Here is a 26,699-nt window from a genome sequence, read left to right on the forward strand (position 1 = left end):
TTCCCTCAAAAAAAAAAAAAAAAGATTCTATGGCGTTTGAAGAACGTGGAGTCTCTGAAAAGTCCAGCATCCCTTCCCTCTTGGGAGTCATCGTAACCGGCTCTGAGTTTGTATTCGTGCCAAAAAATCTTTCCACACATATTATAGCATGTTTTTAGTTAGACTGGGAGCTCGTGACTCTGGCGCGACCCTCACATATGAAATTAAAAAAACGATTTGAAACGGCAGAAAAGTGTTTTGGGGTTCGAGGGAAAGGGATGTATGTATTGGATTTCATTCCGAGCCCTGTCAATATGTAGGAATGTTTGGGCCCTTTGATTAACAGAGATGTGACTCATGGAGATTCTCCTTTTGTACAGTTGAAAATGGGTCAGCTGAGTGTGTGTGCTTCTGATGTTAGTCGCCCACTTGATACAACCTCCTACCTGAGCCAATTTTAACATCTTTATTGTTAAAGTCCCATGCAGCAACTGGTGGACTTTCCCTGTGCAGCATGTGGATGACCATTTGAATACAGCTACTATGTATGCTGAAGCCTTGAGAAAAAAAATATGTTAAGTGAGTGGAACAGAAATACACTTTTAAAAAAGCATTAGGAGAGTGTCCCACAAAAAGAGCTTTTTACCCTGTCACGCTTCCAAAATGTTTGTCTGCAAACTTGTACTAACCCCTTGTTAGCTTCACCCAAGTCGTCTGCTTCTGCAAGGGTTCTTATTTCAACCTTTTTTCATGCAACTCATGCCTGTGGTTCGTGGCTTGTATGAAGGGGTTTAACATGTTTATAATAGTTTGCTTCAAACTGCAATTGTGCATGGATTGGTAGTCGGGGGCTTACACTGCTGTATGGACCTGCTACATTTGTGTTGATCGAAGCAAAAAAGTCAATTTATAAGCACAGTTGTAACAAGTCCCTTGTACTTCATATGGTCTGTGCCATTATGAACGTTCCTCACATCAGGAAATGGCTTTTTTTAATGAATCAAACTAAATAAAATAGCTATTAATGACACCCCTGGAGGATCGGAAACATCTACCCCCTCCTCTTTTTCGAGTGGTTTAGTCGAGGCATTTCCTCTTTATGGGCCTCATGGCCCCATTAAAACCTATAGTGCTTATAAATTTGTTTTGAATAAAGCTATAGGTCAGAAAGACTTCTAAGAATTCTCAAATGTTGGCTGTGAATGAGTTGACAGTTTAAAAGTTTATGATGTGAGATTGAGAGACTGCCATGTATAGCTGGTAGAGATCTGGCTTCTCATGGTTATTTAAACAAAATGGATGAATCGGGAAGAAATTACACAATATGGACATTTAGACAGTTTGAACTGTCTATCTAGAATTAAGTATTTTGTAGCAATTGAGTCCACAGTGATGGAAGAACAATGGATAGTAAACATATATGAAAAGCATTCAACAACCTTCGCCATTTTTCCTGAAGCATGTGCAAGATCAGCAACCACAGTGCAAACCTAGGGCATATAATTACGCTATCCTTGCATTTACTATCTGAAAAGAGCTGTTTGTAAACAAAAGAAAATGAAAAATGCCTCTGTCCAAATATGATTGCATTTGCCTTGGAGACAGTCTGGAAATATTTAAGCAACAGTATTAACCATGAGCTATTAAAGTAATTAATAATAATTGTCGTTGTGGTCAGTTTAAATGGAGGTTCTTTGACTTACTCATTTCTTCCTTATGTTATGCACAGTGCTGGCACTATACTGTACGACAGCCTAATGGAACCAACTCAGCCACATCTCCTTAACATTGTTGCTTTTGTTAAAGCTTGTTACATACAGTGACTAGAAACGTAAAGCACTTTTGAAACTCAATGTGTATGAAGTTCATTCTCATGTTATTATGCCTCCGTGGCAGCAACAACCATGTTTTCCGGTTGTCCCTCCGTCCATTTGTCTGTCCGATATCTCAGGAATGCCATTGTACTCAAGAATCAAAGTTCAAAGGTCAAGGTCATTGTGTCCTCATGTCTGTCTCTTAGACTCTAGGAAGAACTTGGAATTTGGGCCATAACTCAAGAATTCATACCAATCATGACAAACTTTCACACAAATATCTGATAGGATACAATGACGAAGTGATGACATTAAATCCATAAAGTGAAAGGTCAACTTCAATGTGACATCATAATGTTATGCAAAATCACGATTCTGACCATTATCCAACACCATAACACAGCAACAGAAAGGGAGACTGTGACCATACTTCCTGCAACCTGACTGGTCGCAGAGGCACACAACCACAAGGCGGTAATTTTAGTTTCAAAAGTATCATTTCACTATGAGGTTTCCTGGTGCATGTTGTGCCACTGACAAGACTTGCAACAGTGCAAAATAAAATAGTGCCCCACAGTGGCACATGTACTGGACCTTTTGTGTCCAAGGTTACAGTAAAAGAAAACACTCAGAGTTTACTGGTGGCAGTGTACCAGTCCTTTGTCATCATGGCTACAATAGTAAATACTTGTTTAGGCTTATGGAACGGCCCAAGAAGAGTTGGATTGAGGGCAACTGGACTGGGTTGTAGATCTTGAAGACATTTTTCCTCTCATCCAAGAGGCTTCTTCAGTTCTGAACTGAAGAAGCCTCTTGTAGATCCTCTTGGATCTACAACGAGATCTACAACCAACTCCAGTTTCCCTTGATTCAGCTCTTCTTGGATAACCATGACCTGGATCTTCACAGACATCTTATGGAATGGTCACAGTTTGGTTATATTTAGGAACAAAAACTACTTGGTTATTATAGGAAAAGATTGTGGTTTGGGGTAAAATAAGAACTTCCTTAAAGTTTGTCATCATGGTTACAATAGTAAATACGCAGTTAGCTGTTTCATCTTCGCAGCTTCCCCTATATCTGATAGCAGGACAGCAAGGAAGTGATTTAGGGAGAACATAAGCAAAGGAACAAGGGAGGTTTAGAGGAATGGTTAAAAAGAGTGGGGGGTAAAGGGAAGGAGTTGTGAAGGGAAGGGTGGGTTTCCGATCTTCTGATTCTGGGTTTTTTTTGCTCTTTTCCTGGAAGATACACGTAGGCGTAAGAGCACAGACAGCCCTCAACAGTAATCACCTTAAACCCATGGAGTGTCTGCAGATGGAGCCCAAGCACATTACCCATGACTTTGGTTTCAGTAACTGCGTATCTTTATTACCCATTGATAACTTATAAGCAGACATTTACTACATATAATATTGTTTCCAGAATTTATATTGAAAAGAATCTTACTTTATTTCTAAAATCATCCTTTTCCTGCTCATTTAATTTGTTTCCTATGCCAATTAAAAAGGCCATTTGGAGAGTGACCATGCTTTCATAGCTAAAAATAAATGTTCCCCTGAAGATCAGATGCACATGGACTCCAGTTCTAGGGGAGGAAATTTAACATTGCACAGGCTTAAAGAACTATCCCTCTCTGCATTGGCCTACCTTTTCAGGCCCCAGGAGAATTGTCCAAACCAAATCCTTTGGCCTATTGTCCAGGTCCGCACAAGAAAGCGACTTGGCCATGTTGGGAGCCAGGTGAGTTCTCATGAAATCCCTAGCAGAATGTGTGCTTTAAGAATGAGCACAGGAATGCATCACATGCAAATGTACCGTGAAGTAATTGCAGTACCTCCGCTGTCATTGCCGGCCATTTGGCAGTTAAGGCTGTAACTCACTGCTAACCACTGAGACCTGCACTGGAATAGATGGGTGATGTCATATCTTAGGAATGCATGTCACAGTGTGTGTGGTGCACTGTACTGTGCGTGTTTCTAATGCACAGTGCATTTATCATGTTTTTATTAATTTGATAATAGATTGAACTAGTCTATTGGTCATGCCAGTTGTTTCAGATCAACAACATATAGTTATTTCCTTACATTAATCTTGTAAGCTGACCATCCATTGTGCTAAACCCCCTGTAACTGAGGAAGTGATGCATTAATAAAATCACTTTAATTAGTGTTAGAAAGAACAAACAAAAACGGTGTGTGTGTGTGTGTGTGTTTTGCAATAATGTAACTGATTAGCACCACAGTGTGTCCTCTGACCCCAACAGGATAAGATGTATGATGTGTACGTGGCCTCCCCAAGGAAGACTTATGACTGTGGGTGGGCCACAGATCCTATGGGATCCATGAGAGAATGAGTTTTCAGTGTCACAGGTGATTTGGCTAGGAGCCAATGGCTTTGCAGGGAGGGAAAAGAATTGAAGGCTAGGTCCATTAGTCATTGGACAGAAAGGCAGACAGTAGAAAGGGAGGGTAAAGCGTGTTGGAGAGGGCATGTCTGGGGCAACAGTATCCAACTGGTGGCATGGCTCCAATGTGTCCAGTGGCTGGGTTGAATAGCTACTTCATGTCAAATTAATGACTGTTTTTTTTGTGAGTGTTAGTAGTTAACTTCCACATCAAAAGACACATGCAATTTTTACACACCAGTAAACAACCGTGACTACCCACAAATATGGGGACATGCTGATATATGCTACAACAACCTTTTGGTGTGAATTAATTCTGCATGTTGGCATCTCCAGATGACTTTTGTCAAACATTTGATCCTCAGTACCCAGAAATCCTTTACCAAGACTTCAGTAAATGCACACGGGATGCTCATGTTTGCCAGTGCAGGAGCTTTTTTTGTCCAAAAGACAGTTAGGATTTTACTTTTAAGTTGGGATTTTCACTTGCTGTGGGTGCCTTATCATTTTGGAGGAAAAAGTGTAAATCTACAAACTCTCAAGTAGAAATGATGGGGTGTTCAAAGATAGGAATAATTCATTAAATCCTTCCAATTTTTTTTTTTATATCAGACCCCATTTTTAATCCTACTAGGTAAAATGCACTATCCATAGGTATTACCAAATCAACAAGGATTAAAATCTTAAGTATTATAGTTGCCTGGTACTTTGTTGACATCTGACACTGGTTTTGGCACAATCAGATGTGTGCTCACCCTCAACAGCTGCATGCCAAGAGCTGGCCAAGACAGCATAGCACTGCTCCCCCATATGTGGTGCCGGGTGCTTATGTAAGCCTGCCTGTACCATCCTCAATGACCTAGCACCGCTGCCAATTCTACTTATTTGTTTCTACCATTTTTATTATAACTTCTTGTTTTTCTTCCTACACTAGCATCTTGACTTCCTCTTTCTTCCTCTTTTTATCCAGCTTGCACCATTTGGGGAAAAAAGAGCTACAATCCATTCATCCATCTATGTATTACAAAGATGACAAAAGTACTTTCTTAGTGTGGAAGTAAAGGGCAGGTAGAAGTACTGGGGGGAGGAGGGAAGAAAAGGCAGGATAAATAAGCAGAAGGTGTACAAGATGCATTTTAATGCAGGATAACACTGCAGTAGCCGTAGTTTGAGGAGAAAGATGGACAGGAATGGTCAAAATAAAAAAGTAAAGGAAAGACAGTGGGTGAATGATCCACCTGTCTTGGATTTGGTGGAACCATGTGTATTCAGTAGGGATGCGGGGAAAAAAAAAAAGGTGCTTGATTTCTATCTGATTTTGTATTTGGTACTAAAAGCATTCTGTCAACACAACCAGTGGAGCCAGATGGCTGCCCACCCTGAGTCAGGTTCTGCTAAAAAAGGGAGGCTTTCCTCTTCACTGTTGCCAAGTACTTGCTCATGGTGGGAACTGTTGGGTTTCTCTCTATAATGTTGTTAGATTTTGACCTTACTCTGTAAAGTGCCTTCAGATAATGTATGTTATGACTTGGCGCTATATAAATAAAACTGATTTGAATTGTGTGGCACATGTTGGGGAGAGAGCTGAAATCACGCAGGCACAGATGTTTGAGAGACTGATCTGTGCATTGCTATGCTATTCTTCTATTCTATTTTACTGTCTCTCGCCTGCACACACACACACACGCACCAGCAACAGCAGCAGCAGCAGCCTATCTCTCCTCACTGCTGCCCCTTCCTCCTCCTCCTCCACTGACCTACTTCCCGTTGCTGGGGATGAGGCAATGAGGTAGTGGGCTGAATGAGAAGTGGCAGCAGAATCTCCTTTTATCCCTGCCTCCCTCCCTTGCATCCTTCTCATCTCTCTGTCTCTCTTTCTGGCTCGGCTACTCACCAGACCCTTCAAACACAGAGCAGCCAGCAGGCTCCTCTCTCTTCTTCAGGGCTCTTGGTGTGTGAGTATGAAAATACTGCATGTGTGCATGTGCTTTCCCTTGAATCTTAACTGGGTGTGTCGGAATTTTGAAGCGTGTGAACATGTGACTATATGGCTGTGCACACGGTGTGGTTTGTTTATTGCAATTGCATGTAAGCAGGAAATTAACTAATCGCATGTTTGCAGAAATTCTTGTCTGTCATGATAAGCAGTTAGCAGTGGGAAAATGTCTACATACCTCATCCTGCATGTCCCATTTTGACACACACAGATGGTTTTAATTAGCACTAGCCTATAGAGGTCCACAAACTTTCACTCTTTCAGTGATAGATCCTTTTCCTGGGACTTATAACACTATACATACATCTGTTTCCCAGTGATGAGCAGGGAATAATAGGGTGTTTGTGTGTGTGTGTGTGTGTGTGTGTGTGTGTGTGTGTGTGTGAGAGAGAGAGAACAGACGTGTTCAGGTTTCCAAGTCATAAGTGTTGGATGTGTGACAACTCACTGATAAAAATTCACTGACCAACAAGACTAGGCCAATCCTAGTACATGGCTGCACTGCCCTTTATCTGGTTGCTTCTCACCAACTGTCTGAGCTTACATATACAGTATTTTAATAAGGCCGAATTCCCAATGAAGCTGTTCTCATTTACATGTTTTGTGTTTCTGTTTTTAGACAATGGAACAAGTATGAAATAGTGACTGAAATGCACCCACTGAAACTACATATTATCCAGCAGTTACTTCCAAGCCATCTCTAAGCTGCTGCTCTGCACTGCTAAAATCTTGATTTTAGAGAGAGGTGTACCTGTAAAGGGAAACCCCCACCTCACATGGGGCAATAGTGACAACTCTCTTCCTTGGAAAGTAGCTAAGGTTTTTCCAAAAAGTCGCTAGATTTGTTGCTAGGTGCTTTTGTGAAGAAAAGTCGCTAAAGGGGTGTGAAAAGTCGGTAAATCTAGCGACAAAGGTGCTAAATTAGCAGCGCTACCTGTAAAGGTCCCCCTGATGATGCAGTAGAAACCATTTGCACCAATTAGTTTTGAAACATCAACGGCCAATCTGGCTCAAACACTTGGCCGGCCGACAAGCACCGGGCATTCAGCTGACCAATGGTGTTACTTAATCAATTACTCACTCAGTCAGTCATGAATATTTGCATTTTTAGGGCTGGCCCTGCTGTTGCGGTCCAGCCAAAAATAAGCTATACCAGCACCTTTTGAAGCAGTCTCATTTACACAATGTATCTTTTTTCTTTAAGGTGTACATTAACAAAATGTAAAAACAATAACTTGTTATTGTAGGGTGAGGTACATGTTGTTGGTTTTTTTTTTTTTCTTGACCAACAACAGTTTATCCATCTGCCCAGTACCTCTGTGTAGGATATAGTGCTACCATAGTTGCCAGATATGACTGGTGAGCACAGGTTTTGGATTTGTTCTCTTTATATACATGATTGCACTAAACCTGGCACCCTCTATGATGACATGACTTCGGGAAGCTGTGCACAGTCACTATGCTAGGCTATTGTCCTATTGTCAGTCAAGAAATAGTTCTAGCACTTCAATCACCCTAAATGTAAAACTTGTCATTTTTACATTTCTGTTCAGTTACAGTTTAGTTAAGTTTATTACATTTATTTGTCAGGGACTGTGTACAAAAAACGTTTTTTTTTTGTTTTTTTTTTGGGTTGGGCAAACAATATGTGTTAATTAACGAGCTTTAAAGTTGTTGATAGGTGCATTTTTTTTTACTTACAGAAAAAAAGTACATTGTCTCGTCCAGGGAAACCATGACCGTACATTAGGAAGGAACAGAAGAGTCGAAAATGGGGGATGATGATAATAGGAAGAGATGCAAGAAGTGACAAGGAAAAATGACAGATGTAACTGTCAGAGGGGGGTTGGAGGGAATGCCTCTCCTTTCTCCCTGAAAGGGAGGAATAATGGAAGACGATAGTGAGTCAGAGAGAGGGAGGGAGGGAGAGAGAGATGAAATGATGGGAGCTAAGAGGGGCTCCCAGGGCAGATATGGCAGTGGAGATGGTCCATTTGGGTTGTTTTTTGTGTAGTGACTCCACCATACAGGATATGATAAAGGTTACACATGCACATAGTCAATAATGGTCTTGCCTCCTTATATTTCCCTGTATAATATATACATATAGGTATATATATACAATATATACTTTATTTCAGTGTGTACATAATATATGTGTGTATTTGGATTCCTTGGCCTACTTTCCATGGGCATGGACTGGAAGCAGGCCAGCAGAACTAGTGCTGAGTGAGGACTGTCCGCACGTGGGGCTCTATGGGAGAGTGAAGATAGAAGCAGAAGCAGAAACACACATGCATATATATATACACACAGACACTGGACAGGGGATTTAGGTTGTGTTTTCTGATGAATAGCTTTAAAGCCCCTGCAGAGTGGCCTCTTTTCCATTAGGCTCCACCAGCTGTCCACAGCAACAATAACTAAATCACCACCATAAAGATTTGGCACTAGCTCATACTTTATCTTATAGTAATAAAAACGATGAAGAGCTGTCACTGTTAATAGTACGATGCAGAGCCTTTTCAAGTGTAATTGTATTAAAAAAATCTCCATAATTTACCTCCCTGAAGTAGACTTTTTTCTTTTTTTTAATTCTGTCATGTCATTGTTTTAAAATTCTATACTGTTTCTTTTTTCCCCACCGACTAACCACAGTGAATGCTCATCTATGCCTATATAGTACATCCATGCAATTTTGGACCGCATGCACATGTGACAGTTGTCTTAGATTGTTAGCACCATGCTTCTATTGGGGGGAAAAAAGTGGATAATGTTTAAGGAAAGGTTTACACAAAATTTTCAAACTGTGACTTTGCTGCAATTTCAAAATAGCTGGCAAAAATGACTCACTGCTGTAAGTCGTTTCGTAAGGGTAGCGATTTTGGGGACAAGGCTGGATTATCTTGGCCGTCATTGGTTAATGGTAATTTCATTCATTCAGATTAATTAAAATCTGATTGATTGAATTAATTCAGTTCCATAACTTTATTCATCCCAAGCAGAGAATTTTAGAACAAGACTAGGTCAAAACCTAGTGTATGGCTGGACCGTGTATGGTCAATGTACAAAATTGAGGATTTAGTAGAAAAGCGTTCTCAAAAAGTCGCTAAATGTTGTTAGATGATGTAATACGCTAATTAGCATCTTCATAATGTCATCGTGTTGTATTTGCATTCTACCTAGTGTCAGCCAGTTTCAGCCATTTATCTGTTTGCTTCTCTCCTACTGTCTGTGCTCACATATACAGTATTTTAATACAGCCGAATTCCCAGTAAAGCTGTTCTCATTTACATGCTTTTCTGTTTTTGTTTGCAGACAACTGAACAAGTATGAAATAGTGACTGAAACGTGGCCCATTAAGACTACATGTTAACCAGCAGTGCAAGCTGTTTTCAGGCCACTGGTCTGCACTGCTAAAATCCTGATTATTAAAACTGTGACATCGTCTGACAAAATCACATCACACATAAATTAAAGACAACAGCTCTGGTGTGATTTCAGCTTTATTTACTTGTAAAATGATCACTCAGAGAGATAGTAAGAAGCTCGTTCACGTCTATACAGCTGCCATGCGATCAATTGAATGAGACACATTGAGAGGTGTGCCTGTGTAGGTAAAGCCTGACCTCGCACTCACAGGGCAATACTGGAAACTCTCTTCAATAGAAAGTAGTTAAGGTTTGTCCAAAAGGTTGCTATATTTGTTGCTAGGTGCTTTTTTGAAAAACTAAAGTGTTGTGAAAAATCAGTAAATCTAGCCAAAAAGGTGCTAAATTGGCAACACTGCCTGTAATCAGCCCCCTGATGAAGCAATAGAAACTGTTCGTGCAAGTTAATTCTGAAAGAGCAATGCCAATGGGGAAACTCCAACACTCGGCCAGCCAACCAATGGTGTAACTTTATCACTCAGTTACGTGGTATCCGGCTGAGTCAGTCAGCGACTTCACATTTATAAAGCTGGTCTCACTTTCACAGTCCAGCCAAAAACCGAATAAACAAAAATTAGCAGCAGACCAGCATTCCAATCAAATGATTTATTTAGCATGGGCATTTTGGGCAGATCTGTGTTTTTGCCAGTGTGCAAACTGGCAACAGTGTTAGATTCTTCCAAAGTTGCAGTTATTTTAGTGCAAAATTCCCTCTTTGTGTTACTGTCATTCCACCCTCACTAACTACTAACTGGCATTCAGTTTCTGAGGGTCTGCATGGGCAAAATATAATGAAGACACTGTCTGTAATCTTCAGTGTCCTTTGTACCTAAGGGGTACTTACTGTAAAGGCAACATGAGGAGGAATAGAGGGTAAATAGGGGCCCACAACTCATTTTTGTCTTGGAGCCCTGAAGCAGGTTCATCCTGCCCTGTTTGGGGGGGCTTTCAGGGATTGTCACCTCGGCTATCATAACACACACACAGAAGTGCAGTATCAGATGTACCGCACACACAGGCACACATATACAAGATGCCACACATGCTATAATTGACATACAATACACTGATGCAATGACTATGAAACGGTCTCCATATCTGAAAGTGATTTATATAGAATAATTGAATATACAATACTGTAAAATAACTCCACTGATGGTTGCAAAAGTGTTTCCATGTTAAGAAAATACAAAAAAACTTTGGTTGCTTTTCATTTAGAATTGCCTCCAGTTAATTTGTAGCTGTGCACAGCTCTGCTTCTTTTGCCTTGAGAGGGAAGGCGGATTCAAGGAAGCGGAAAAACTAAATGAGCAAAAGACGAAAAGGCAAAATGGAAATGTGGTGTCTTCTTTTCATTTTTTCCCCTTTAAGCTCCCGTTGAGGGCCGAGCGCATTCATAAAGAATTTACCATCCGCCTATTTTTAGACAGTGCAGTGAGAACTCCTATGCTGAGCACATGTGTGAGAGAGTGATGGCGGAGAGTTGTGCTCAGTCAAGATGTAGTAGATTGTGGCTTCTTGTGGAAACTGAAGTCATAAATTTTCACAGCCATATTAAACAGACGAGTGCAAAGCTCTAGCCATTGCGTAATGCTTGTTTGGTTATGTACAAATATCAACAAAGGCATAACATTTTGTATTTGCTGTTTTTAAATATTTGTGTGTTGGTCTTGGTTCTGTGTTCTTGTTGGAAACGTCATGGACATTTCATATAAATAACTTCCAAATTGATTTCTTGGTCAAATATTACTGCTGGATGTGCACGTCTATGGCTTTTGCATAACAGACTTGAAGTCCATTCATTCACAAATGCAGAGCTTTGGAGCTTTGGCAATTGTGTGAGCCGTTGTGGGTGTATGCTCACATTGTGTGTGTATGCCTGATAAGACATAATATGGTGTAATGAGTGTATTATTCATACAGTTAAGAACAACCATATACTTTTCGTAGCACTGAGGAAATCCTCTACGGTTTCTTGGTCCATTCAGTCCTGTGGTCGTGTTGTAGTGGGTGTCATTCATTGCTGTCCATACACACATACATATACACAGTGTCTGCTCCACTGAAGGAGTGAGGACATTGCTGGTCCAGCTCTCAGGGCACATCTGCACAAACAACTCACAGACACACACTGCATAGGCACCATTGTACCTCACGGACAAGAGGTTTCTTTGTCGAGGCACAAAAGCAACCAATGTCAAGACGAGGATATGATGGCAGCCCCTGCTACCTCTGCGCTCTTTTGCCTCACAGCAAGAACATCTCTACCCTGGCATATGTTCATATGAACTCAGTGACGAGAATAAAGAATATGAAATGAATAGTTGTTAACATTCTTGCACTTGCTGCTTCCTTGTTGTTGTCAGTGTCATCTGTATTGGTAGACCCTCATTGCCAAAGCATTTCTGCATTGTACTTTCCAGGGATTGCTTCTTAATCAATCTGTATATCCAGTACTGTAATGTCTTGTTGGTTGTATTTTCTCTTGATGAAGATTTATTAGGCAGCATTTTTTTGCACCTTTGTTTGGCCACAGTGGCTGTTGCTGCCTATGCATCTTCCTGTATTTTTTCCAAACAAACTGGAGCTGCTGGAAACATACATTACTTTGCTTCCTGTGCACTTCAAATAATTCTTTCCAAGGAAACATCAACCAGATACTGGGCGTGTAAATAGGCTGACTGTGTGTTGTGCAATATTTTGATTGAAAATATACTGTACATGGAATTGTCATACATTGTGACATTAAACATGCTTGTTTGAATTGCAATGACTTTAATACATTTATTCTTAATAAGACTTTGCAAGCTAAACATAAGCCAGCTTGCATTGTCTCTGTGTAACCTTTTCTGTATTTCTCCTCTCTGTTCCAGATCATGCCCCCTAGATAGCAGCCTCATTCTCCTTCGCTCCCCCTCCCTGCCCCTGGCCCCTTCCTCTACCTTCTTGGTCCAGCGCCATCACTTCCACCTGTGTCACCACAGCCATCATGCCCCCCAGGAAGAGGACGCGGCCGGGCCTGGGCTTCCTGTGCTGCTTTGGCAGCAGCGAGCCCCCAGAGATTAACTTGAAGGACAGTGTGCCCCTGCAGTTGCTAGAGTTCAGTGCCCCCATGCCGCCTGCTGAGGAGCTGCATGCACGTTTCTCCGAACTTGTGGTAAGTAAGCATGCATGGAGCAATCTGAATACATAGAGCGAGCTAGTTCTAGACTTAGGCCTAAGTCTTAACACAAAACATTCTGGAATTTGATTTGTGGTAATGGAGTGTCTTATTAATTTTGACAGTTGGACTAATAAACCCTTCAGTTATTTGGTGGGGCAGAATCACACTAAGTGATCTACTAGGCATTTTGCTCACCGAATGCAACTGCAATAAGAACCAAGTGGTCAGTCTTACAGTGTGTTTCCCCTGTAAGCTGACTGCTTGTTAGCAGTTGCAGTGTAACTACTTTGATAGTCTACTGGGACTATGTTTGCAAATACTTAGTGATTTATATAAGGGTGGAACTTATAGATGCACATTACCAGGAAATTTGAACACAAATAGAAGAAATAGCTGCATTATCTCCGTATCTACCTGTTACCATCTACTGAAATTTTAATGAGCCTATTCAACTTGAATGTAACGCAATTCTGTGCTTTTATGAATTTTGCACTAAGGACAAAAGACCAAATTTAGTCACCAAACATAAATACTGCTCATGAAAATGAAAACGCTACAAAAATATATGAAGTTGGCTCCAAATAGTAGTTTGGTACAATATAAATCCTGGGATTTTCTTTTTCCCTAATGCTGAGCAGCCCGATTCTTTTCCTTGTCCAGGATTACGGACAGGAATTGAAAGGGATTGGGTCATGCCGAAGGCTACTTGATGGTTGCGTGAAGCCTTGCCCCAACCCCACTACTAACACTCCATTCAACATATTCAGAAGCTCATCTCTCCCAATACATGCAGTCCACCCTTTTCCTGCAGTTCCCATCTCTTGCACAGATCACACTTGTTAGCAAAGGTTGTTGGTCTGTACCAGTGCCAAACTGGCATGGCTGTGTTGGCATGTACCTCTGGTGTGGAGAGGGATCAGGGCACAGCTGTCAGAATGGAGAAGTCTGCTCTGGGTTTCAGCTGCCATACAACCTGGTTCTGGCTTTGCTGGAAGAACAGGGCTTTGCTGTTTCTGTCTCTTTGTTTGCTTCGGTCCTGTCTGTCTCCATCTCAGTGTTTCTGTCGATTTCCCTCAACCTCATATTTCCTGCTTCTCTCCGTCTCCCTTTCTCAACAGTTTGTTCAGCAGCATTGCTACAGGACTGCCTCTGGCACTGTCCAGTCTTAGTCTTGGGGAATGCTAAACTTCAATGCCTGCAGGATATATCCTTCCTCCAACTGTCATAATTAATTCAGGAGATTAAGTGAAATTCCATTTGTGTTAGGAAATTATTCACTTTTATCAAGGCAGATGTTTTCCCAATGGTGTTTCTTCCCCCTTTTTCCAGCTAAATGACCTGATTTGACCCTAAATTGGCTGTTTAGGCTCCTTTATAATCACTCGTAGTGCACAAGTGATTAAACCTCAGATGTTTCTGTAAATATAGTGGCATTATTAGAGAAAAGTAAAATTTAGGACTGTAGCAATCAAACATTGATTGCCCTGATCAGTATTCCTATACTGGAATGACATAATGCCCTCAGATGCATGAGCTGCATGCATGAGCTGAAGAAGAAAAAGAGCAGAAGAATTCGTCCCTGATTTCAAAACCTCTTGACTTGCAGCTTTTCAACCCTGGAGAGAAAGAGGATTTGGCATTTTCTCATTGGATCTTGGCCCTTCCACATGTTGTGAATAGATTATTCTTAAGAAGATCGTTGTTGGACAGCTACATTGATGGTGTCGCTCACAATCTTGGATATTTTGTCTTCGGGGTAATCTCTGTGTTGGGTTCTGGTTCATCCTGTCAGCTCTATTGCAGAATTTCAGCATTGAATACAACACTTAAAAACTCATGCTAGAAAATTTGAAAGGGAAAAGATTTGGTTCCAGTGAGATGATCATTCAACCTGTGACAGTTTGATTTATGTCTGCTTTGATTGGATGACCAGTGCACAAACTACTTCTACCTAATGATGGTCATCTGGCCAAGCCATTGGTCTTCCACATCTGTTTTACTGATCTCGCAGCCGACATGCTGACACATTTGACCAGTCGTCCAAAAATCTGTACAACCAGACCTCGAGCAGTCACTTAGTCTACTCACACTGCTTGTAACACAAGCAGAGAGTCAATGTAGCGAGGGGAAGAAATAAAGAAAAATAGGAAATAACATAACATAGTCCATTTCCATGGAAACGGGAGACAGGATTATTGTTATGAAGGTTTTCCTGACGAGGAGAATGAGACTTAACGGAGCCTCTGGTGTGGGAGTGACAGATCTTGGCCAAACGGAGGAGTAAACCATCTCCATGTGTCTTCACGTGCATAATGGGGTCTTCCGTTGTGTCTAGAGACTGTGCAGTGCCCACTGAGCTGACACTATTAGTGGAGGTAAAGCCTTAGAGCTGCCTTATCTCAGGAATATTACATGGAAAATTGTCAGCCAGAAAATCCTCAGCTGTAACTTATCTAATGTGCCTGGCCGTTGCTTTAAATATTAAATGGAATACATGATAACGTTTCTGTCTCTTGCAGTTTTTTGGATGATCACCTACTTTGGATGATAGAGGTAGATTTACAAAGAACAGACATATTACTATGGAGATAAACTTGATAACTCTCATCACATATAATTTGGCCATTATCACCTACCAAAGATACAACTACAAGTTCTGGTGTCTCAGAACCACACTTTCTGCATCTGCTGTCAGTTCTTTGGAAGAGTTCTCAAATGTGTAACTTTAAGCAACCTATATTAAACTTTGCTAATTCATGCAAAATGTAGGACCATTGACTAAGTAATGTAGTAATGCAAAAGAGATGACTTATTGTCCTTGGTGTGTTACTTACAAAACTCATATTGCAGAATAAGCTTGTGTGGGATTCATCCTTGGCTCCCCTGTGTAAACACTGCCAAATGTGCAAAAACTCATCCCAGAGAAAGTCTGAAGAATAAACTTGTTCCAAGTCTGTTATAAACCTATATGAAACCCTCCTGTGCCTGATAATGAACTCGAAAAACCCATGGAAATGAACCTGGAAGCAATCACCAGTGATTTGGACACAATGAAGAAACACCACATCAGAGGGGCTAATGGATCGCATCAATTAAACTACACATTTGCATCTGGCCGCAGAATTTCCTGATAGCAAATGTGCTGCAGTTCTGGGTTCTGTTTTATGGATCTGGGTGCAACAGTTTCTTTCCACCAGGGTTTGAAGCTTTGCACGCATAGTTGATATATAGGCCATTTGTGAAGTTTGGCAATGCCTGAAGAACACTGACATTGCCTTGATAAACAAAACAAAAAAAAGCCAACTTTTCATTTTTAAATGTGGATTTAAATGTGGAGTCTCATATTTAGGTAATTGAAAATGGGTTCTGTTCAATCACTTAGGTACTTGGGTACATTTCTCACTGGTGGCAGTATGGTAAACCAAATGCAGTTTTTTTTTTTTTTTTCTTCAAAGAGAAACCAAGATGTGAGGTTGTTTGGGGACAACTAGACTGGCATTTACAAGTTTCAACTGGTAGCAGTGGACACGTGGCTTTACTGTGGAAAGATTGGCATATGGTCGCATATGTATCGACACATTTGCAAGGGTCTGAACCAGACGACGAATTGCCACTGAACCACCACAGAAAAAACATTTTTAAATTAAAGAAAACAAATTAGAAGACAAAATGCAACAGACTTGGCAGGACTTGGGTGGAGAGTGTGCTGTGGAATAGAATTGAATGTAAATGTCTCAGTTTTGATTTTAGTTGTTAAGAAAGAAAGTTGCATAGCCTGACTCAGCATCTGCGTGGCATTAATTGTTTAATCAACACAGGTAGCAAGTTAATCCTCCATTGTTTCTCTAATTAATAAAAGGGACGACCCGCTCTTTCATCCATCTGCAGCAAGTTGAGATGAGAGAGAATATAATGTACAGCATATATAGCAAAACTGGTGCAGCTGAAGGTCTACTAGGCAAACATCTGGCAAGTAAAGTACTGACAGACATCAGATTAGTGTGTGTTCTTTATGCCTTTCTCTCTGCACTCTTTTTCTGTCTGCTTTATCTGTTTCTTTCCCTATCTGGGAGCATCATTCTTTCTTTCTCTTTCTCGTAATTTGGGACAGTTTTAATCCAACCACTCTGGGTAGTGGGCCAGCCGTCCAATGTCAGGCAATGCATCTGTGCATCACTACCTTTTAATACCATCCACTCCATATTACTCCCATCACTGTTTATAGATGCATGTAAATTATGTTCTCAAAGCAGTGATGGTAAAATTATCCTCTCTCATTTGAAACCTCAACTTGTGTTTCCAGGAAAACCCGAGTCTTTAAAACATAAATTCTGTCGTAATGTTCCCTCCAGTGTTACTTTCGAGCCGGACGCAAATCAAAAATGTGTTGCGTAACAAGAGGGGATGGAAATGTTCTCCACCCTTTGAGCCATTGGGAGTGACTTTCCTCCAGTGTGCACCCTTGGATACAGCCTCCTTCCTTTCTTTTTCTCTCCCTCCTTCCCCTGCATTTGTCTGGCTCCCCATTTCTAATACTCTCTTCCTACCTCTGTTGTAAAGCCAGCTCTTACTGTCCTGAGCCAAAACTTATCATGGAACTGGTCAAGCCTTATTTTGGACAAGGGGAGAGGTAGTAGGCTAGCAAAGGCTGCTGACTGACTCATCAAAGACAGGATACTATGACTCATCTGAATAATGCTAAAATGGTGTGAGCCCAGTTACTGTGTGTTTGTGTGTCTGTGTGTGTGTGTGTGTGTGTGTGTGTGTGTGTGTTTGTGTGTTTGTGTTTGAATGAGAGAGATTTGTAAGGTGATGTAAAGCTGCTAAATCCATTCTCACCATATCTTAAGAATAAGAAGTTGGTCTTGGTCTTTGGTCTTTTCTGGCTGTGGTAAATGATTTAGCGCCAGTCTTTGCCTTGTGCCAAAAATTCCAGTAGTTGTGAGGCTAGGCCTGGTGTAGCAGAGACAGACAGACAGACACACACACACACACACACACACACACACACACACTGGCAGGCATCACACAGAAACTCACTGAATCTCGTTTGGGTCAATAATGGCAGCTACAGCTTCCTGTGGGTCCCCTGGAGGCCTCTTATGACTTCCTGCCATCTTGCCTGTCTTTCCTCTGCTTTCCTGTCTCTTCGAGAGACTGCTGCAGGATACAATGCAGCTGATGTCTGCGTGTTTGTGTCAGTGCCACACCAGACTGACCCTCTCAACTAGTACTGTAACACTTCACATGAGGTGAAGACATTAATTTCCAGTGGTGAAATGCCACTTCATACATGCACATGCATACGAAAGGCTGTCATTCTTGGACCACACACATTTCCCATTTAGGTGGAAAAATCAGTGACAACATTCGTGTTCATTTCATTCAATGACTGGCATAGGAGATGCCAGTCAATCACAACTGCTCACTCACTGACCCCTCTTTCTGTTTATTTAGTTTCCCTCACATTTCAGTGTCAGTTACGATTGCCTCCTTCTTTATTTCAAATGTGCGCACGCACACACACACAGATTTGCATATATGCAGAAACCACGTTCCTTACTCTTTTTCACCTCTCCACTCTGCTTTGTACCTTCTGCCTCAAAACTGTCCTCCATTAAAAAATTACCCCAAAGGTTGTGTGTGCAAGCAGCTTATTATGACCCATAGTTACGTCAGGTCAGGTAATGTATTATAAAGAGCGACAGAGCCAGCATTGGGAGGAGTTCGAGGCGGATGGATGTGTCAGACCCAAAACACAGGACTTTCAAGTGTGAATCCATTGTTCATTTCATGTGTCAAACCGATAATCAGTGTTGTTTCTTTTCTCCATGACCATTCCACAACCTTAACCACGTGTTATTCTTGTAACCAAGACGACGAAGGTCCTGTAACCTTGACAAAGTACTCATTTAACCCCAAACCATGATCTATCTATCTTTTTCTGCCTGATCGCAACCAAACCATGAGCATTTATTATTGTTACCATGACAGCAAAAGGTCTGGAAGGCTACACCTGCTGCTGGTGTACTCCTATGGGATGTATCTGAGGGTAGGGACAAAATGACCTATATGGTTGTTAAGGTTGGAGGACTTGTGGCTGCCTCCACTCCTGCGGCATGCACTTACCCAGTCAGTTCCTGGAGTAGATGTGTAGTCCAAAGAGCAGTAGCAGGTATTTAGGTTTTCCCACATTGCTTTGACATAACTCTCATGTTTCATTGCAACTCAACCCTCTCCCTCCCTTTACACTCTTTCCATATGGTGTAGATACATATTTTATATAATCCATGGACATTTTGTGTCATCTGACTCCTTTTATGTCATGCAAATGATTTTATGTGGCCATATAAGCCATGATTGGTAGCAAATGTGCTAAGATGCTTTCATCATCACAATCCCTAAGGGGTAATACTGTACACCATGCATATGTTAACTATGCTCACTTTCACCTAAAAGATCTCAGGCCAAATGTTGGCATTTAGAGGAATAATTTAACATTTTCAGAAATAAACATATTTTCTGTGCTTCCAAGGGTGAGATAAGAATATTAATATCAATTTCATGTTTGTGCATTAATTACAAATCTAGTGTACTTTAGTCAGGATTTCATACAAACTCAATGGAAAGACTCAAGTGGGCACAAATTCACTCTCAACACCACAAACTGAGGCAAAGACATGAGCACAAGATGAAAATGTTTGAAATTTAAAGAAAGTTTTGTGCTATTACTGGGACTTGGAGGAAAATAAATGGTTGGTTATTAAGTTGCTAGCTAGCTACAGTTAATGCCTGAGCATTTTGTAAATTTACATATAAACACAAAGAGCACAAGTGGGCAAGTTTGTGCAAATAAGGCAGGGCAGAAATTTGCTTTACTTTTTGTCTGAACACAACTTTAACTTCATTTATTATTACCATGTTGCTAGGCGTTTGTTTAGGGGCTACAAAGCCGCGTCTAGCCTTTATACTAAGGAAGACTAAAGGTAAATACGTACTACTTAATGCAGACATTAGACTGAATATATAGATTTTCTCATCGCATTCCTGGAAGGTAACTGTAATCAATTCATTCCCCTGTGTACTGAATTCACATGACAATAAATTCTACTTTGTACCTTCTTCCTTTTATAATATTGTGTACATGCATTAATAACTATCTGAGTTTCACACACAAAATTACATTGGAGGCTAATCAGTTTCCTTTTAAATGTGTGGATCAAGCAAATTTGTTATAGAAAAGATGTTTAAATTTGCTATCTGAGCTCTCTCTCTCCCCCATATCTTTTGTATTATCTCAGCACATTTGAGAAGCCCACCAGTCTTGAGAAGCAGGAAATTGAGTGACAGAGGAGGTCAGTCAGTCTGCAGCAGACATGACAGTCAAAGCTCACAGTCACGACACCCTTTTTTAATTTGTAATATTATTCAATAGGCAGTTCTGGATGAAATATGAAAGAAAAGGTTCAGAGGACTTAGGTATGTATTTTTTTCCCCTCCCGAGGAGCAGGTGTAACAATATTAGCTTTGGTTTATGTGAATTCCCAACTCGAGCGCGCTGGTGTAGGAGGACTGGGGCACATCAAGAGAAGGTTTTACACAGCAAAGTGGAAAGTGGTTTTGTTTTGTTTTGTTTTGTTTTGGAAAACTGAGAGAGGGACTGGGTGTTTTTTGGGTGGTACTACACTTATGAGGAGAGGCCATGTGATGCGGATGTGGTATTGGAGCACATTTTGAAGGCGTAGGGGGAGGGTTGAAGGTGGAAGAAAATGGTGGGATATTGCATTACTGGAAAGTGAAAAGTCCTCTGGCCAGTATGACAGGAACATTCCTCCGCCCACCCGATGTCCTCATCCTCGACTTCATCTTTCTTTTCACTTTTCTCTGATTTGGATTGCAAACTGGTACCTCTTCCACTGGGAAATAACAAAATGAAACATGCAGTCCAGATTATAAACTCTCAAGATGTATTAGCCCTTAGCCTACCCTGCCACTCCTTTCCTGTTGTCCTTTTCTTGCTCCTAAACTTGACTTTGACATTATCATATTCATACATCTTAAACCCTTATGTAATCATTTATCCATTTATGATTGGAATCATTTAAAAAAATACAAACATGTCCTGGGTTGTGGAGTGCACGTCACAGATACTTAAATCTTCATTTCATTGCTGACGTATATTGTGCTCTCACATAACTCCGCACCATATAAGACCTTAAATTGGGAGGCTTGAGGAGTAGCAAGGGGGAACTAGAGAACATGAAGGAGCATAAAGATCAGCTACCGGGCTCAACTCCCATTTGGTTCAAATCCAGGGGTCTCATTCTCACTGATTTCCCCACCAGCTCCCAGTATCAGCTCCTCCAAACAGCAGCTTAGACATCAGGGCTTTGACCCGGCGACCAGGCAACGGGCCAGAGACGAGCTAGCTTCTAGGCCTACTTTTCTAAGCTCAAGGATGTGGAGAAAGGATTGTGGTCCAAGCCAAAGCTGACATCTGTAAAGACTGAAGTACAGATAGTCAGAGGCTTGATGTTCAGCTGGGAAATGGCGGCTGATTTGCTGCTTGACAGTCAAGACCATACAAGGATAGAAATAACACCAGCATGCATTTATTGTAGCAGGTAATGTAGACCCTGGATGATCAGCTCAGGGCGTGAGTCACAAATAATCATTGAAAAAATGCCGTTGAGATGGAAAAATGATTTGATCTAAGATTCCAGAGCTAAATTGTGGTTTCTCTTTTCTATCTGCAATATCACCCCCCACCCCCGAAGTTCACACCCTTGAAATTTTTCCTATTTTTTTCAAACCACTGTAAAGCTGCTGCTGGTTATCCCCTTGAAAGGACTGGGTGAGAGATGATGTCATTCTTCATAGTGTCGGATACTTGGAATGTGGGCCACCTCAGTGCATCCTGTCCAGTTGAATGGAGGGAAAGAAATCCTGTGAATTTACTGGCCAGCTTTAAGGGGCCCCACCTCTGGCACCGGTAGCCATCTTCACTCTGGGGGGCCCTGGGGGCCCAGCACTTGTGGATGACGTCATGGTAGCAAAACCATTATGATGAGATTAGTGTGAGCTTGCACACAAAGCCCTAGCGCTAAAGCATCTCACCCTCTCCTCTGTTTTTTTTGTGCTTATCTCTTTCCAGAACCACATAGCTTCCTTTCTCTGCTTTATTCAACACCTTCCTCTTTTTCTTCAACTCTGATTTATCCATTTCTCTTTTCCAAGACTTTAAATTTCCTCCCTGGCACACAGAGACTCATTTTCTTGGTTCATATGCATTTCAAAGGGTGCAGGAGGCTCCTTGTTCCAAGCTGAAGAACTGAGAAGAGGAGCAGGGTGAATTTCAAAATACTCCTCTGTAGTTTGTGGCAACCAGTTGTCAGTTAGGTAGTGGGAAGGTTGGACAATCAAATGGCACTGTGTAAAGTTGACTCTCCCAGTGATCTGTAGTCATTGCTTAAATGTACTGTTCTGTATTGCCATAGGGATAACAAAACAATAAGGATTGTGGGACTGTGTACTGAGGTATGGGTAGATTATATTCTTTTCTCTCATAGTCATTACTTTAAATGGTGCTTGGCTATTATGCTTGTTTTTCTTGGATTTTCTTAGTTATTGTTTTTCTGAACATTTTTGTAAATAGTAAATTGAATGTATGGTTTAAAAATGATGGTTTTAAATATGGTTTAAAAATAAATGCTGTGCCGATAAAACAGCCTCCCTTGTCATTGTAGGATGAACTGGACCTTACGGATAAGAACAGGGAGGCCATGTTCGCTCTGCCTGATGAAAAGAAATGGCAAATCTACTGCAGCAAGAAGAAGGTGAGTTTGCCTCTGCTGTACTTTACCATACATCGGCTCCAATCTCTGGCTGGCCCTCTGTTGACTGGCTGCCTGAACCCACAGTTCAGAGCTAAACTGTCAGCAATGAATGTTGTTGAAGGGGAGCCTCTTACCAGAACTGATTTCTAATCATCTCAGCCACACAGTCAGCCCTCTTCCCAGTTTCTCATTTCTGCATTGATTTACACATATTGCACATATTATGCCAGTTACATACTGCACAATTTTTTCAGCAGGATCTGATATGTGGGATATTGTACACACACATTCACTACACAAATGTAAACAACACACAGTACACAAACACACTCCCAGCTCTTGTTTCAAGGACCTCAATTTCCAAATCTACCATCCAACATTGGAAAAAGCAATTTCCGCATGCTGCTTAAGAATTGTCAGCATACCATGGGAGCACTAGAACATTCTGGTTAGCCCTCTCTTTCACCCCTCTCCCCTCGCCAAAACATCTCTTGTTCTCTTCATACCCTTCAGTGTGTCTCTCCACAACAACTCTGGTCTCACTTTGTGGTCAGATATCCACCAGGAAATGACATTGTGCTTGGAGAAAAAGGGGAATTCAGCCCACCTCTCTAGCTCACAAATTGAATAAATAGTCATAAATCCTCCCTTGTGTCTCTTTGCTAATTTGTTTGTTGGCTGATGGTTTTGTGTTGGAAACAGGATGAGGATCAGACCCCTCCTTCCACTTTCCAAGGCATGCAGGCACAGCTTAGCTGATGCGATATGCTCTGACAACCTTTTAAAAAGGAGTAAACACACATTGCTTTGTGTGTGGGTGTGTGTGCACTCATGTGTGAGCACCTGCATGTGTAAAAGTTTGTACTTGTATTCAGGCCAGTATTGAGTTACTAGGAAAAAGAAGAGCAGTGGAATTGTGGTCTGTTTAGAGGGATGTCAAGGCGAGGATGGAAGCTGGAGCACCACAACAGTTTACAACAAAATTGTAAAATAAAAAAAAACAAAAATAATAATAATAAAAAATAATACAGGATGGAGATATAATCTTTTCTTTTAATACATTAGGATAACCATAGGAATTGCAATGTGCTATGCCCCTTGAATACATTGCATAATATAGAAGGACATTGAATTGTCTGCAGAATCTGCATATGCACATGTGTACGTATATAACAGGCCCAAGTTCATTAATACTCCAATATCAGTTATTGTATCTCTCACTGAAGCAACCACAGACATTTATGAGGACTCTTTGTGCTGTAGTAGAAGGTAACGGAAACAAAATTTTGGCAAAGGCCTGGGCATATTGGAACCGAAATGGATTGCAGTGTACACCTAAGCCGGGTTCAGAGGTAGGATATATTAGTTTGTTGTTCCTCCTCCATCTCTCCCAGTCAGAAATAATTTCCTCTAAGACTAAGGTGAAAAAAAAGCAGCCATGTGCCTAGGCCAGGAAATGGAGAGCAAAACTGGGGTAACAGCGGAAAGCCGGAGGAAAAACCAAACAAACCCCCCATTCATGGATAAAGGCAGCATAATGGAGAATGAGGGAAAAAAACAACTGGTGTGCAATATCGGATAATAACCTGCATGTCTGTGTGTGAATATGCAGGCAGGAAGGCATGAATACTGTCCTATGCAAATATACACACAGACATGAATGACCATATGCTTAGGAAAATGTGCACTTGCTAGGTTATTCAGACATAACACACATCCAACACACAGTACTCGCCCTGTGTTCCTGAGAATTACAGCATGTCAGTGATTTGAATAAAGAGCAGAGGACAGCAGACTTTCCTTCAGCCGTTCCTAACAGCAACACTGGTTCCCTTGTTTCCTCCAGCCAAGCAACTGCTCCAGTTTTTATGATTAAAAAACACTTGGAGGCAGCAAGTGAGGGCATGATAAAGGGACAAACTAACTTTGTTCACCTGCAAAACAAACTGGCCAACAAATTTTAGGCAAAGCACTTAATCTTTGCCAATTTCCTTTTGCCGCAGTCCAGTGAAAACCACAAATTCCAAATCTGGTGATTTTTACGTTTTCTCAAAAACTAAAGAACTAAATGCTTCCTTGTGGACTAAGAAAATTCTCCTACTTCTTAAAAACCTAAATGCCCTTATTCATCAATTGACATTTCAGATACATAGTTTTCGCTAGAAACGCAAAGACGTGTTCAATTGGTCTAACCTAAAATGGGTTCCGAGCTTTTTGATGTCCTTACAAAGTGTTAAAGTTGAATTATTTAATTTTTAGCTATTAAGGGGCAGAAGAACTCCAAAACAAACTGACAGACACACAAACCAGTATTCTTAGTTATTATGGCTAATGTATTAGCTATCAACTGCCTAAATACACAAGCACAGAGCATAATGCAACTGGAGTTGGGATTTTGGCCACCTGATGAATGTAACATTGTCTAACTATCCTTTTACCACTGGTTTGGTCTCGCTGAAGTTCTGAGAAAATTTCTGGGTCTTTAGCTTGCTAGTTGTTGACTTTCTTCTCCATGTAGTTGCTAACTTTGTCTGTACTGTTTTTCTCTGGACAAATAGTGTGCAGTGGTTTTATCAGAGCTTGGTTGCTGAAAATGGCTGCTTGATGCTGCTTGAATCACTCATTAAATGTACCTCTGCTACCAAAACAATAAGATAAAAGAGGCTAAAAAGCCCTGTATAGTGGTTTAATGCTGAGTTAACTAAGAATTCTCTGTGGGTTCGTAACTTCAGGAGACCTCTATGACATTATGCAGAACCATTTGTTTCAATGGGCCTCATGCAAGAACTGGTCATACAAATAGATTTGTTCTTAAGTGGCACGTGTGAAAGATTTAATAGAATTTGCGGCATTCACCAATCTTCTCGTACTTAGTATTTTATCTTAGGTACCAACAAAATTCACATGATCCCGACATTTCGTAAGAGTCATTGACAAATAGACTGCCTTCTTCACAGGGGTGAAACACACTTGTTTGCATTAAGAATTTTAGTGACTTAATCTGAATGAATTCCGAGTTAAATACGATACCAAAATGAATTTAATTAAGAAATATCTGTAACAAACTTAATGCAAAATTATTATTCATCATGATCAGGGCTTGCAAATTTACTAAGATTCTTTAATTTTAGCTTCTTTTTTTTTTGGCATATTTTGTCACAGCAGTTTATACTTTTTAGTAGTTGTTGGGAAATTCTCTGACTCTGACAGCTGCCTCGGGGTTTATACAGGTCACTGTCAAGTATCATCTTCTGTTATAAAATCCAACAGTGTAACATCACCTACTGTAGGCTATAATATTATCTAGTCTAATATCTCTGTGCTTATCGTCCCCTTGACTGCCTCACATATTAGTCATGGACAGCTTTGCTTTGGAATTACATTTTTAAAGCATCTAACATCATGTCATGTAACCTAAACCATTCCTTCTTTGTTTCTGTCACAGTACAGGGCTGCTCCAATTACACATCATTGACAGATATTAACTTTTTCTAATTCTTTTGGGTTGTCTAATATGACTCTGACACTCCTAAATTTGTTAAGTTTTTGTTTGCTCATTTATTGTTAGGTGACACAGTTTTCATAGTTTTGCCTCTTGATACCACAACAATGGATTTGGAAAGAAACCATCATGATGTGATTGAACTGTGGACTTTCATCTTTAATTCAAGGGGTTTAACAAAAATATTGCATTAACTGTTAACTGAATTACAGACATTTTTATACATAGTCCCTCATTTTCAAAGGCTCAGAAGTAATTGGACAGTTGACAGACAGTCGGTTTCAGGGCCAGGTGGGGCCTGATCCCTTGTTATTTCATGACAAATTAAGCAGATAAAAGGTCTGAAGTTGATTCCAAGTGTTGAATTTACATTTGGTTGACATTCATGGGAACTCTCAATATGCAGTCTAAAGAGGGTGCAATGAAAATTAAGGAGGCCATCATTAGGCTGAAAAAACAAAACAAACCTATCAGTCAGATAGCAGAAACTTTAGGAGTGGCCAAATCAACAATTTGGTACATTCTTAAAAAGAAGGACTCTGCTTGTGAACTCAGCAACACCAAAAGGCCT

General features: G+C 40.8%; 1 protein-coding gene across 4 annotated transcripts in view; it reads left to right on the top strand.

Annotated features, from left to right (window-relative positions):
• daam2 (dishevelled associated activator of morphogenesis 2) overlaps nt 1-26,699 on the top strand; it is a 97,549-nt gene that overhangs the window by 26,077 nt on the left and 44,773 nt on the right. For 3 of the 4 annotated variants that reach the window (XM_040136573.1, XM_040136576.1, XM_040136574.1), the window contains exons 2-3: nt 12,501-12,784; nt 22,537-22,626. In XM_040136573.1, coding sequence (XP_039992507.1) covers nt 12,617-12,784; nt 22,537-22,626 — 258 coding nt within the window. In that variant the 5' untranslated portion in view covers nt 12,501-12,616. Of the gene's footprint in view, nt 1-6,097; nt 6,152-12,500; nt 12,785-22,536; nt 22,627-26,699 lie in introns of all 4 variants that reach the window. The other variant, XM_040136575.1, reaches the window with a different exon arrangement.

The sequence above is a fragment of the Xiphias gladius genome, chromosome 10 (assembly GCF_016859285.1).
Source record: "Xiphias gladius isolate SHS-SW01 ecotype Sanya breed wild chromosome 10, ASM1685928v1, whole genome shotgun sequence".
Classification (NCBI taxonomy): domain Eukaryota; kingdom Metazoa; phylum Chordata; class Actinopteri; order Istiophoriformes; family Xiphiidae; genus Xiphias; species Xiphias gladius.